Source organism: Garra rufa, unplaced genomic scaffold (assembly GCF_049309525.1).
Source record: "Garra rufa unplaced genomic scaffold, GarRuf1.0 hap1_unplaced_367, whole genome shotgun sequence".
Lineage (NCBI taxonomy): Eukaryota > Metazoa > Chordata > Actinopteri > Cypriniformes > Cyprinidae > Garra > Garra rufa.
Window position 1 is genome coordinate 1 of NW_027394634.1, and position 14,757 is coordinate 14,757.

Genomic DNA, 14,757 nt, shown 5'->3' on the forward strand with positions numbered 1-14,757 from the left:
GTATTATAATGAATAAAAATGTATGGGCAATACATTATAAATACGTTGTCACGAAACGTGTAGGAAAGCAAAAAATAACGTCTTCAATAAAAAGTCTTCAATAAATCCTCAGGCAGAGTAACAATAGACAGGAATGGCGGGAGAAGACGCGCACACAACGAAGGAACATAGGTGTAACGCTTGTAGCCGGACAAAGAAACAAGGAAATCAAACAAACTTATAAAGGGGAGATAATTACAGCAACAGGTGGAGGGGATCACACTAATGAGCAGGAAGACCAAAAAAGGGCATGGGAGAAACCAAACAGACAGTCCAATGGGGGAAAACACTGGGAAAACCAAGACAAACAGTCCAAGGGCGTGACATACACTTTGTATACATTTATCATATATTATTCATGTATTTTAAATAATTAAGAAGTGTATTTTTTTTGTAATAAAAATATGTGGGAAATACATTATAAATACGCCTTGCATACATTTGTTATATATTTATGTATTTTAAATAATCAACAAGTGTATTTTTTATTGATAAAAATATCTGGGCAATACATTATAAATACGCTTTGTATACATTTGTTATATATTATTCATGTATTTTAAATAATCAGTAAGTTTATTTTTTTATGTATAATTAGTATATTTAAAGGTTTATGAAATATGTTTCAATCCTATTAGAAGTGGTAACAAAATACATTTTTTGGAAATGCTGAGATAGTATGTTAAAAGCACATTTTAGTTCATCTTCATGGTGTCTCAAAATAGCACAGTTGAGTACACTTAGATGATTTTAAGTTTATCTTAAGGAGTACTTAAGAATAACTTTTAGTATATTAAGTACAAAATTAGTGGCCGAAAATAGAGCACTTTAAGTACATTAGGGAAGTGCACTAAGTGTACTTAAATTGTATTTTAGCACACTTTTTTCACACTTTGTATATTCTTTTAATATATTATTGCTATACTTTAAATTAGTCATAAATATATTTATAAATGTTCAAAAGTAGGGTTCAAGTGTATTTCTAGTTGTAACTAAATATATTTTTAAAATACAGATATAGTATGTTAAAAGCACATTTTAGTTCAATTTCATGGTGTCTCAAAATAGCACAGTTGAGTACACTTAGATGGTATTAAGTTTATCTTAACATATACTTAATACTATTTTTTAGTACAATAAGTACAAAATTAGTGTGCGAAAATAGAGCACTTTTAGTACATTACTGAAAAGTGTACTAAGTATACTTAAATAACGTGTATTTTAGTGCACTTTTTTTTAACCTGGGAGAATCACCACACTCAAAATCAGTTTAAGTGTTAGTGCTAATAATGCATTCATATTAAGTGTACTGAAGTACAACTTTTGGGAAAATGTACTTCTACTACAATACATTACTAATAGATTTTTAATAAAATCAATTTAATATAACTTAAAATTACCACACTCAAAATCAATTTAAGTGTTAGTGCTAATAATGCATTCATATTAAGTGTACTGAAGTACAACTTTTGGGAAAATGTACTTCTACTACAGTACATTACTAATAGATTTTTAATAAAATCAATTTAATGTAAACTTAAAATTACCACACTCAAAATCAATTTAAGTGTTAGTGATAATAATGCATTCATATTAAGTGTACTGAAGTACAACTTTTGGGAAAATGTACTTCTACTACAATACATTACTAATAGATTTTTAATAAAATCAATTTAATGTAAACTTAAAATTACCACACTCAAAATCAATTTAAGTGTTAGTGCTAATAATGCATTCATATTAAGTGTACTTAAGTACAACTTTTGGGAAAATGTACTTCTACTACAGTACATTACTAATAGATTTTTAATAAAATCAATTTAATGTAAACTTAAAATTACCACACTCAAAATTAGTTTAAGTGTTAGTGCTAATAATGCATTCACATTAAGTGTACTTAAGTACAACTTTTGGGAAAATGTACTTCTACTACAATACATTACTAATAGATTTTTAATAAAATCAATTTAATGTAAACTTAAAATTACCACACTCAAAATCAATTTAAGTGTTAGTGATAATAATGCATTCACATTAAGTGTACTGAAGTACAACTTTTGGGAAAATGTACTTCTACTACAATACATTACTAATAGATTTTTAATAAAATCAATTTAATGTAAACTTAAAATTACCACACTCAAAATCAATTTAAGTGTTAGTGATAATAATGCATTCACATTAAGTGTACTTTAGTACAACTTTTGAGAAAATGTACTTCTACTACAGTACATTACTAATAGATTTTTAATAAAATCAATTTAATGTAAACTTAAAATTACCACACTCAAAATCAATTTAAGTGTTAGTGATAATAATGCATTCATATTAAGTGTACTTAAGTACAACTTTTGAGAAAATGTACTTCTACTACAATACATTACTAATAGATTTTTTATATATTAACTTATTTTAAACTCAAGATTAGTATGTAAACAGTGTACTAAAAATCAACTAATGTTTAAAGCATTTAAAGCACACTTTTGAAAAACACACTAATAAAACTCTTTTGGATGTTTTTTCTGTAGTGTACTTTATTGTAGTACACTAAAAATTTACTTAAGTATTACTGGTATTTAGTATACTTTTGTCAAGTGTACTAAAGTCCTACTGAAATATAAACATACTTTTAATTAGTATATTTATAGTGTATAACCATCAAACTTTTATTTAACACACAAAAAAAACAATGTACTAAAAATGTATTTGCGGGTATTTAAGTGTATTTTAATTGCATTTAAGTATATTTTTTTTCACCTGGGCACAGATCCTTCATTAACAAAACAAAAAACGTTGAAATTGAATATATTGTCATTTATCACTGTTTTCCAGAGACACAAAATTAAGTGTTTTGGCTGTCAAAATCTCACAAATGATTACATTTTAATGAAATTACAACATTAAAAAGAGAACAGCCATTCATTCGGTGTCATATGTGATCAAGAGAAGAAATGTCAATGAGTGCTTCATCTTACTAAAGGGTATGTTAATATGTATATTAATGAGTGTTTCATGCCATTTGGAACTATTCAAACATGACATCATCTCATTAAATGTGTTCCAGAAGCGAAAAAAAAAAAAATTATAATAATGCTTTCTTTTGTTGTTATTTTCAGACTGTAGATGGAAATGTGGAGTCAAGAAGGAAGCTCTGAATGAATGTTAACTGTGTTTGTGTCTGCGTTAGCGGACAAACATTTTGTGCATCACTTTGCTGATCTGTGATGAAAACAGGAGGGACTTTGACAACAAGACATTCCATCTACATGAACCTCAGCAGACATACGAGATAGACCTCACACATCTAAACTAGTACTAACCTAACCATCAGATCATGTAGTACAGAAACCCTAACCCAGCATGGTTCTTCCCAAGGTTTTTTCTTTTATACTAACATCTTACAGAGTTTTACGTTTAACAGCACGCTCGCTGTGCCAAATGTGACTAATATTACAGTTTACATGTTTAGAAATCATCAGAAGTGACCTAATGAATTTCCTATATATGTACTGAAAAGTTTTTGTTACTTTAAAACTATTTGCACTGCATAAAGTGCTATAGAAATGAAACCGACTTGACAAAATGGTGTAAGTTTAGTTTATCAGCCATTGTTTTCCATTGATGATATGTTGATAAGACTCATTCAGATCTCTTCAGCCCTGCAGAGTTCAGATCCAGACCTTATCAAACATCTGAAGCAGATAATCGAGGTCTGTGTTAGGATCAGAGGCAGGTGTGTGAAGCAGACAGTGGGTCATGAGCAGGTACAGATTTCTGTTTTGGAGTGTAAATGTCTCGATCACTGTAGGAGACTGACGCTCTGATGTGGTTTTGGGCGTCAAAGCAGAAGACAATATGGGGCCAGTTGTGTTTTTGACATCGAAGCCCCACCTGGTGTCTGTTTCTGCCTTTGCTGCACTGACGGCTCTCAACAGACATATTCTGTGTGTAAAATAAGAAACTATAATAGTTTAAATCATTGCAAATAGTTTGATCACATGCAGAAAACTCTTTTCAAATAATTAATTTTCTGAGAAACAGAGAACAAAGTTTTTCCTCTCTTGTGTAACAACTCACAGACCTACAAATGTCAAAATATCTCAATATCGTGTTCTACAGCTGATGGCGCAATGAAAGTTCTACTCCAAACTTGAGATAAGAACAAAGTCTGGATCTGCACGTTCGCGTCACATTCTTCATCTTCATTGATGTTGAAAGTGTTGAAATGCAGCTGTTATGAGATCAGCGCTGAAGAATAAACACGACGTGTTTCATCTCTGTGTAAATGATGCCACGGCAGAAGGTCTCCGTTTTCTGTAACTGTGCTGCGTGTGGATGAGGATGTTCCTCTGTGTTTTTCCAGAGACGTGTGGTCAGTTACTGTATGTTTGTGGTCAAATACAATGGTTCATTTTATTTGTTAAACAGATACATGTAATGCTCACATAGTTCATAAAAACATACACTGGTCAAGTTATTCAGCTTATCTTTATGATTTGGGTTGAAATGCGAGGTCTACAGCATTAATCGAGCTCCGGCCACATAATTCGTGTCTCTGAAGATGTTGGTGTCGCCGCAGTTGGCGGTGTTGCGTTTGCATCGACTGCATCGCTTATATTTCCCAAGTTGGTCCGTCAGAGTTTGACCACCAAAGCTGAAGGAAACAGCAGACAACATTACCACGATTACACAAACTCTGACTCTGATGTCCTGTGATTGCTCATTACATCTCTGTGTTTCTCTCATTCTTGCAGTCAATCATTCATCCATTATTTAACTCATTATCCGTTTGCTCCTCGTACCTCCTGGTGTTCAGTTCCTCTTGGTCTCGCTGGCGTTTCAGGTCGGCGCTGCGCTGCCAGTTCTCCTCGCACGCGGCACGCAGGAGTCGCAGCTTCTCGCGGTGACGGATTCGCTCTTCTAACAGCCTGCAAACATTCGGTCAGGACAACGAAAGAGGCGTTAACCCATTCCAATCTAACCCATCAAACAAACCGACTGTGGTGCAGTTCTGAGACACATATCGCACACAAATGATAAGAACTAATTCTTCTCTTCAGAGTTGGTACCCTTCTTTATGTGCTGGTTTTTCAGAGACGTCGTCATTATCGGGTTTTGTTACTCACTCTTTGTGGTCTCTCTGCATTATTTCTCTTTCTGTCTTCTGCTCATTCAAGCGTTTCTCCAGCATTTCTCTCCTCCTGTCATTGGCTGTATTTTTCAGTTCTTCAGAGATGTTCTGCGCTCTCCGTCTCTGCTCCGCTAAAGCTGCCGGATTGTTGTCCAAGAGTCCAAACACGGGCTGCGCATCAATACGCTGAGAGATTTCTGAACGGCGGTGATCTATCTAAATGCAAACAAATGGAAAAACATAAAGATCAGGACATATATTACTGTTTATGACAAAATCAGACAGACTAAAACACTCGAAAGTTTTTGTTAGAAACAGCTGTCATGCGTTTTATCCGTTGATGGACTCAAACCCTGACATCTTACCGTTAGAACTACAGAGATGCACAAGTTACTGTCATTCACCGCATTAACAGCATGCCTCTGTAAGCCCTTCGTTTGAGGCAAGGATATGGGTGACAGTGGTTCCTTACGTCTCATTAGGGGAAAGCGACAAACACCTGTGAGCATTTCTAACGGAATGGATAAAGGTATGAGGTCTGTTGTTGTTTGAGGATTTTGTACATGAGGGCTGCTGAGCTTCTTGCTGGATGTTTCTATGTGACGCGTGCGAAGCGATTGGGGGGATAGTTGGTAGTCAGTGTTGCTCACTGACATTATCCTTACCACCAAACACACTTAACACGCAATCATGACTTGTAATACACAGACTATATGTGAGTACATCATATTTAGACAAGTACATTGACCCAGAGGAGGACGGGCTTCTCCAGATGAATCGGGTTACTTTTTTCTCCCTCTCATCTAAATATCCTGTTATTTCTCGCTGAGGGCTTTAAAACATTACAACACAATTTTCTGTAAAGCTGCTTTGAAAAAACATTCAAATCATTCAATCAAAAAATAAAAACGGATGGTCAGAATCAAAACCGTGTGGAAAAAAGCTTGATCCTGGTCTCTAAAGCAAAATCTCATCTGCACTCAACAGGAAACAAACTAAAGTCACTCACTTGAGCTTCAAGTGCCTTTCGGTACTTCGTGGCCATCTCTTGTTTCTCATGGAGCTGCTGAGATCGTTTTAAGGCGATCCTGATGCAAACATCACAGAACAAGCACAAACAATCACATCATCTTAAATCACACGTTCACAGAGCGCTGCGATGAAGACACACAGGAAGCAAACATGCTCACTCTTCAGAAAGCTGCAGCGGATGGAGTTTGTCGAGTCGCCGTTGTTCCTGCTGCGTTTGCGTCTGCATCTGTCTGCGTCTGGCAGCTTCCTGCATCAGCTCCTGGACGTAGCTTCTCCGCTGCGGCTGACGGTCTGCGGTGAGGGGTCGACCCGCAAAGATATACGATCCCTAAAAGCCCAGGGGTCACATGACCAGAAAAACAGCACACAGATTGAGCTGACGGCCTGAACGGCGCGTTTGGACTCACGTGTGATTGGCTGGATGTCTGCGCCTTCCTGCGTCTCTGAGCTTCTGCGACGCCCAGATTAAACGCCGCCACCCTCTGACCGTCCTCCCGCTTCCTCCGTTCGTCCATCTGTCAGTGACGGAAACACACCTGATCAATGCACCTATCGCGCTAACCTTCGCATGTGCTGCGCTCACCGTGTCTTCTGTCAGGTTGGGCGCAGTTGTAAAGTAGTTTAATGTGATTCTTACTGAAATGATTGTGAGTTTAGGCACCTCTTGTTTTTGGAAGTACTGCAGATCTTTCTGGTGCTCACGAAGCATCAACAGTCTCTCTTGTTCGCGCTCGGCTCTCCTCGTCTCATCCGACTGGTACAGAGGAACGTTTCTCTGCGCTCGCTGCATGCAGACGTAACACAACTCCTGCGACGCACACAGATCCACGTCTCAACACGACCAGACCTGATCTGATGATGAGCAAACAAACGTGATGAAGGCTCACCTGTCCGGCCCGTCTGTGCTCACAACTCATCAGACTCGCATCTGCAGCACTTCTGTTTACTGTCACGATGTCCAGAGCGCCGCCTGGTGGCCGAGAGACCTCTGCGTTTCTGTGTTTGTGACAGAGAAAGTCTCAGATTTGTCCTGATTATCTAACCCTCAGGTATTCTTCATTTAGAAATAATTACAAACAGGAAATGTTGAAGAAGCAGGAACAGAGCAGCAGATACTTTAAACAGTCTGTCTGATACAGTTAAATAAGTCCACAGTTGTTACAGTAACATGTTATTTATGATATAGTGGGTTACTTTTACCATAAGACTGCCAGGCCAAATAAAGTAAACATTCATTAATGAACCCAAATCTGTAGCTCAATCTATTCAGACACACGCGGCGCTGCGAGGGGCGTTTGCATGTTTAATGTGTCTCTACTGAGAGATGAACAGTGCTGACAGCTCTGCTGGTTACAGCTCACATTTCAGCCGGACAAACTGGTCTTACGTCACAACTAAACACAACTTTCTCCTTCAGAGCCGGAGGGCTTTCTGACTCCAATGGTCTGATGACATCCGAACACCACGGCCACACGCGACGCTCACGGTAACATAACGCCTCTATTCTGAGCATCTTTGAGAGGGTTCGTCATGCGATATATATCTGAACGCCTTTCTGTCATCACTCATGATGCAGCTCTGAATGAACACAAATCACCCCATGAGGAAAGAGACGAATCTGTCTGGAAATGCATAGGTTTCCCCATAGAACTATTAACTAATTCTGGACTATTTCTGTAGTGATAAGGAATGTACTTTCTACTACTACTTTTAATTCAGTGGATACAATTATGATGATGATGATGAAATATCATTTGATCATCATGATGATGTTGAACCAGCTGAATCTTCATCATCATCTGTTGAAACCTACCTGACAGCGTTTGATGGACATTCGTCCTCCAGTCCGTCCGTGAGGTCAGTCGCAGTCGCTCCGTCCGCCGGCTGACGATTCTCTGTTGCGGATATAATTAGATAAGAGTCTAACAGTGGTTACAGTGACGCTCTACATAACTACCATATTTGTTCTGTTGTCCTTAATTTACTCTGTTTACATGATTATTACAAACCCCAGCCATCATCGTCACGAGTCTGTGGCTCTTTTCTCAGAGGTTCTCCTGCAGATATTCTGGGAAGCGTGAGGCCGCTGAAGGTCGCAGGTCGTGGCACGTTGCAGCGTCTCTCTGATACTCTGGAGTTATTCGTTTCCGGTCTCTGCAAATCAACAGAGTATAATTAAACTGATTCCACCAGGTTCAAACATACTGCAGTCTCGGTCACTGTGACTCACTTTGATTAAAGCTGATGAAAGTTTCCCGGTGCTGTCTAAGGCTGAGATAAAGTCAGGGTAGAACATCATTTTGACTCGGCTTTGGTGGAAAGTCAGAACTCCGATCCCAGGAAAAACATGAAAGACAGACTGTGGCGTCGACGCGGAGCGGAGCAGCAGATGAAGAGTTTCTCGCACACATCCCTCCACTGTGTCTCGATCATGAGGGCCCTCTGCGCTCAGAGCCGAGAAGTTGAGCGGCACCACCGGAACATCTGACCAGACACGACAAAGAAGACCATCCACCAGATGATAACGGCTGCTTCATGACATCTGAGCTCATTGTCAAACATTTGGACACATCTAAGAAACCTTCCAGTCAGATGGAGTAGCAGGGTCACATTCAGACAACAATGGCCAACTTCTGTGCAGTCTAGTGTCTACCTACGAGCTGCACTTAATATGCATAAATAAACAGCAATTATTGTTCCTACCTGTAGCCTGTGGTTTGATCTGTTGAAATCCGTAATACTGAGAGAGTTTCTCTGACAAGATGAAAATGGGTCTCTGTATGAGAATATGTTTCTTCCCGAGGTTGAGTTTCTGCTGGCAGAATGTGAAAGTCCCCAAACCGAAGATATAAACTCCCTAAAACACACCACCATAACCTCATGTCATGAGGATTCCGCAATCAACTGTGATTCACGTCCATAAACATAAAAACAATGAAGAGATGAGGAAAAGAAGAAACAAAGGAACTCTCATTACTCGGACTGAGTTCGTTCGTACCTTCCTCATCAGCATCTGTTTCTCAATAAAACACGACACGCACGACCAAATATGATGGATATCTGTGGAATGAAAACACAAAAACGCGAGAAATATGTCTGTCTTGCTCGACGCAGACCTGTGTTTGTATCTCAGACATTAGTTCGGGTTAATCCAGTAGTTCTGATCAGTCACTTACCGTCGTCAGAAAGTCTGGAGAGAGTCGACAGATGATTGCGCTCATATTCAGACACTGTAATGTGGGGCATGACAGAAGCTGCAGGAAAACACTTCAGTTTACAGTAGGGCTGGGCGATAAAACGATAACGATATATATCGCGATAGACAAGAGATCGATATCAATAAAAAATGTGTTCGATAAAACGTTCGATATTTTGTATTCTTCGTCGGCCCGCCCAGCCCCCCTTTAACGTTCAGTTCATAGCGCCAGATCACAATAGAAGTTAAGGTTATCTTTCCTACAGAACGGGTCCTTGTTGTTGTATTAAACAAACTAAATAGCCTTATGTTATTAATCTTATTTACACGACGGCATGTCATTTCTGTCTCTACATGATCGCGCGTTTACAATGTCTCCTCACAGACGGGATCGCGGACTCCATTCATAAAAACGGACTTTACTATAGGGGGAATGCCGCGGAATTCGTCGATTTTTGGACCAATAAATCAACAGTTGGTCTGTTAATTAATTCAGATCGCGATATGGACTAGTGTCTGTGAAAACTGAAATGCAAAAAGACCGTTTCAATAAGAATCCTGCATGTTCCGTTTGCCTCTATGTGTATGAATGGAGGAGACGCGTTTTATTTTCACTACACGCATACTGCACACGTGACGCTCCCGCTAATTTTTGGCCTTTGCATCTCACATGAACAGACAAACTCCAATAAATACATCTCCAAAGCTGCTGTGAGTGTCACTTTTTGTCAATTTTACCGTTTCATTAGTGAAACTAGCATCATTCATACTGTATTACACACTGAAACTTCACGGCAACCTGTCAAAATAAAAGTACGGTTTAACATGTAACAGAACAATATTAGTCTTGTATTACTTTATACAGTATAATGTAGGTGTTTATATGTTCACATTTAAATAATTTACATAAAACAATATATATGATAAATTAAAATAAAGAGTCACCACTTAATTGTTGAAAAAATACTATTATTATTAAACCTTTTTTTAACTGAATATAATTTTTCTTCTATGTATTAATTTTAACAGTAAAGCTCCGTTTATTTTTATTTTTAAAAATAAATCAGTGATTTTGCTTTCATTTGATTATCAGAAAAATTAAAACAAGAATTTCTGAAAAAAAAAAAAAAAAATCGTAAGGCCCTATTGTTCAAAATGTTGAAAGTTTTGGACTTATTTTTTTCACTTAAATAAATATTTTTGTTATTACACAAAGTATAGGCTAAAGTACCGGGAAAGAAGTAATGTTGGCTACTGGCAACCAGCAATCTGTGCAGAAATAAATATTATCAGCCAAGTACTTTGCAACAACCTCTGACCTGTGGTCAAGCCGTACTTCTGGGCCATACATTAGCTTGACCATTCACTTCATCGACAATGAATGGGGTTTGAACTGAGGATTAAGAGATAATTAAGTGCATATTGTGACTTTAGACTTATGTTTACATTTTAATTATTTGAGTTTTCCATGGTTGTTGACATTTCTGTCTTAATAACTGAGGGGATTATGATCAGAGGCAGGTTAAGTTTAAAATAAAAATGCTTGAGTGTAATATATTTTTCTCCTGGTCCTTATTTTAAATGGGTCATAAAAATATCAATAATTATCGATATCGACCGATATGAAACACTGATATCGTGATATAGTTTTCAGCCATATCGCCCAGCCCTAGTTTACAGTCACTCATCAGAACATTTCTGCACACAGGTCTAGAACAAGCGCTTAGGAAAAGTACAGACGCGTCACTTTGGGTTGGGGTTAGTGTCGGCAAATCTGTTGCTATAGATGCGCCTCCCAACGGCGTTACTACAGTAAATACTCACACATTACTACACACCATACTGACACACGTTACTACAGTAAATACTGTGAAACCACTATTCTAACATACAGAACTAGCTAAACTCACCTGTTCTTGTCTTTAAAATCTAACATTTATTCGTGTGTTATTCTGTGTGATTTTTTGACTAATACAAAGATCTTAAAGCACCTTCAGCACTCTGATGAACTTGTCTACTTACGGATTTCTCCAGGATTATGTCAATTACATTCAAAAGAAATAGAACGGAATCTGCCATCTACACTGTCTAGATCAGGGATCCTCAAATCTTACCCTGGAGGTCCAATGGGCTGCAGAGTTTAGCTCTGACCCTAATCAAACACACCTGAGAATGCTAATCAAGGTCTTCAGGATCATAAGAGAATCACAGGTAGGTGAGTTTGATCAGGGTTGGAGCTAAACCCTGCAGCGCATTGGACCTCCAGGGTAAGATTTGAGGAACCCTGGTCTAGATGATAATGTTGATTATTTTGTAGTGTTTTATTCAGTTCAATCATGAAAGAACTTCTAAAATTGTTCAACTTTATCCTTATGCTCTCAAACTATAATCACAGCTAATGCATTCGAGGACTGCATCATTTGGTCTGTTCAATAAAAGACAAGTACATAGAGGAAAATATCATTTGGACATTCGTTTGCTGCCAGAGGATGGGCTCCTGAACATCTAACGGAGGGTTTTCTTCCTTTGGCTGCTCACTGATGACATTAAAGACATTAAAGCTTCATTTCTTGTAAAGCGGTCACTAATGCGTAAAAACATTGAAACTTTGAGATACACATTTCTGTAAAACTGCTTCAAAAGATAAACACGACTGATAAAATGTATCCACAAAAGATTTTATTGACTATGACCTCAGCACGTTATATCAAATATTTTCAGCAAATGAATGAATGGTGTGCCAGGCAATATTTATGATGAGAAAAAGATCCTTGACCAGGTGAAGCTCTTCATGGAAATGAAAAGTGAATATTAAATGAATGATATTCTTCTTCATGAAGCAATGGATCAAACGGTTAAAAACACAAGTATGTCACGTCTTCCAGAAGTTTGGATTCTGCATCATTCGCCTCTGAAAGTTTTCATACCTGTGAGGAAAGCAGAATAATGACTCCAAACAGAAACACTCATTTGCTGGTATGTCGCTTGGCCTCAAAAGATCACTCACCATTTGAGGATGGAGCTGGCAGGAACAAACATCTCTGATGGGTTTGGTGTCATCTGTGACTGAGACAGCGCAAAAGACGAGGTGAAGTTGTACAGGCTCTCCAGCATCTTCTGCGTGAACTGTGAAATGGACGACGCTGTAGTTTAGCAGTTAAAAACACGTTTGCTCCAGAACAGCTGTATAGCAGCCGCAGGAGAGTTCCTGACATCACGGAGATGTCTACGGCCGACATGAACACGTCTCTGATCTGATCTGATCACTCAATCCACGTTTAAAGATCGGCAAAACCACACGTGACCACAAAAAAAGCAATGTCTGGAATAAATTTGAAAATTGCAAATAAAAGACTTCACAGGACATCTTCAGTTCGACTGATATCAACATGCAGTGGCACGATCGGAGGCGAACGGAAACATCATTTATCAAATCAAAAATCAAATCACTTTTACTGTCACATCACCACAGCACCTGTGCCTACAGTAGGTGAGTGAAATTCATGGGAGCGATGTCCAGACAGTGCAGGGACAATTTACATAGACAGATACATACCTACAGGTTTATACTGACTGACAATATGCAATATATACATACATACATACATAGTACACACAGTGTACGATTTGACATATTTACAGTTAACACTTCAAAGGTTCTATATTTTGTCCTTATATTTACAGACATTCCTATATATATATAAGTAGAAGTTGGTAGATCTCACACTTTGCGTGGAACTGCTCTTTTGCACGCATCTGTGTGAACGCGCTGTTGATAAATGAGGGCCCAAGTTACTATCCATTTTCATAAATGTCATTACAAGCCTTTAATTACCTTCACTTTTATATATGTACTTTATACTTTAAATTGTCTTTCAAATTTAGAGATGAATTACCCATTTTATCCTCAGAAATCACAACAACGTTCCACATACTAGGGTGCGGTATGTAATCTAAAAATTGTTAATCCTACAACAAACAAAAGATCAACTTTAAAAAGACTGAAGACCCTGAATTTAATTTCTTAAGTAGCAATAAGACGTCTGATATGTCTGAAAGTCTTTAGGCGTGTGTTACCTGTGTAAAGGAGTCCACTGTGGAAACAGTTGAGTTAGATACTGGCGTTTGCTGTGCAAGCAGATCCAAAGATTCAATCGAAACTCCAACTTGAGCCACTGACGGAGCCTGAGGGACAGTCATCATGCCGAACGGATGAGCTCCACCCTCGCCTGAAACACACACACACACACACACACACACACAAATACACACACACACATTTTAAATGTGCTGTAGAAATAAATTTTGACTTGACTTGTATGATGGACACAGACTTTACTTGTGTCTACTCGTCATTCATCTCAACACAGAATCACAATTTTGTGCGAGTTTGATGTGATTTTCCTCTGTCAAGATACTTGAAGTCGCCCTAGTGTTTTAAAATCTGTTGTGACCGTAAAAGTTGTGTATTGTTTTCCAGTCTTTACATAACTGATTTTACTCCACTGGCTTACCAGCTTTCAGGCCAGAGATTCTGAATATGGCGCTGGGTTTCTCGTTGGTTATGAAGCCTAAAAGCTGCCACACCTGTCCCACAGCAGGATCTGGAAAAGAGAAGTAGACAGCTCCACCCATGCCGGCTGGAAAGGGCACTGTTCCCAGCATGAAGACCACCACATGATTGACATTCTCATAGTCTGGCAGATTGAAGACGAATTTATCATTGGAGACCAGCTGAGCGTCCGTTTGGACCTGAAAGAGAGCAGATGAACATCGCTGCTATATCTGCCGTTTAATTAGAGTTTAGTCTTAGACAGAATAAAATAGGAGCATCAGTACATCTGCTGCTGATTATGGATGTAATAACGCGATTGTTATTGGCGTTGCATAATATACTAGTGACATGTTGTCATCTTCTGATTTTTAATAAAGACTGGTCATAACTTTTTTAAGGCGGTTAAATAAATCATTAGTCTCATTTGAAAGCGAAATAAGGCTTACTAACCCTTGGCTAACTGGTCAGACTAGCTCTTGTGTGTGTGTGTGTGTGTGTGTGTATATATATATATATATATATACATGTGTGTGTGTGTGTGTGTGTGTGTGTGTGTGTATATATATATATATATACATGTGTGTGTGTGTGTGTGTGTGTGTGTGGTGTGTGTGTGTGTGTGTATATATATATATATATACATGTGTGTGTGTGTGTGTGTGTGTGTGTGTGTGCCTAAATTCATGCGACTGAATCTGAATCTGAATCTGCTCACCAATCTACCGGCGACTAAACATCCGAACATCACCGCGTTTACTGCAGAAACACATTCGAGAAAACACAGTCGATAGCAGATCTCAACAG

At 38.2% G+C, this 14,757-nt stretch overlaps 2 protein-coding genes across 2 annotated transcripts; both read right to left on the minus strand.

The window, feature by feature from the left end:
* Nucleotides 1-4,508: 4,508 nt before the first annotated feature.
* LOC141317133 (coiled-coil domain-containing protein 81-like) lies at nucleotides 4,509-9,477 on the minus strand. The gene is made up of 13 exons (XM_073832943.1): nucleotides 9,201-9,477; nucleotides 8,906-9,059; nucleotides 8,433-8,686; nucleotides 8,212-8,356; nucleotides 8,016-8,097; nucleotides 7,090-7,198; nucleotides 6,864-7,010; nucleotides 6,610-6,717; nucleotides 6,361-6,530; nucleotides 6,180-6,258; nucleotides 5,166-5,386; nucleotides 4,842-4,967; nucleotides 4,509-4,693 (listed from the first exon to the last, which is right to left on the minus strand). Exons 1-13 carry the CDS (start codon nucleotides 9,213-9,215, stop codon nucleotides 4,555-4,557), a joined length of 1,749 nt encoding a protein of 582 aa, XP_073689044.1. The 5' UTR covers nucleotides 9,216-9,477; the 3' UTR covers nucleotides 4,509-4,554.
* A 2,578-nt stretch (nucleotides 9,478-12,055) lies between these two features.
* hikeshi (heat shock protein nuclear import factor hikeshi) lies at nucleotides 12,056-14,751 on the minus strand. The gene is made up of 5 exons (XM_073832942.1): nucleotides 14,669-14,751; nucleotides 13,913-14,150; nucleotides 13,476-13,627; nucleotides 12,406-12,524; nucleotides 12,056-12,325 (listed from the first exon to the last, which is right to left on the minus strand). The coding sequence occupies exons 1-5, from the start codon at nucleotides 14,696-14,698 to the stop codon at nucleotides 12,271-12,273; spliced, it is 594 nt and encodes a 197-aa protein (XP_073689043.1). The 5' UTR covers nucleotides 14,699-14,751; the 3' UTR covers nucleotides 12,056-12,270.
* Nucleotides 14,752-14,757: the final 6 nt, after the last annotated feature.

Excerpts from the sequence above, each read along its gene's own strand:
- hikeshi (XM_073832942.1), bottom strand. The coding sequence starts at position 14,698 with ATGTTCGGATGTTTAGTCGCCGGTAGATTG. Across the intron at positions 14,151-14,668 it reads GTTTAGTCGCCGGTAGATTG|GTCCAAACGGACGCTCAGCT; the intron begins GTGAGCAGATTC and ends GCTCTCTTTCAG. Across the intron at positions 13,628-13,912 it reads AATCTCTGGCCTGAAAGCTG|GCGAGGGTGGAGCTCATCCG; the intron begins GTAAGCCAGTGG and ends TGTGTGTTTCAG.
- LOC141317133 (XM_073832943.1), bottom strand. Across the intron at positions 4,968-5,165 it reads ATGCAGAGAGACCACAAAGA|GCTGTTAGAAGAGCGAATCC; the intron begins GTGAGTAACAAA and ends GAATGTTTGCAG. Across the intron at positions 4,694-4,841 it reads GAGGAACTGAACACCAGGAG|CTTTGGTGGTCAAACTCTGA; the intron begins GTACGAGGAGCA and ends TGTTTCCTTCAG.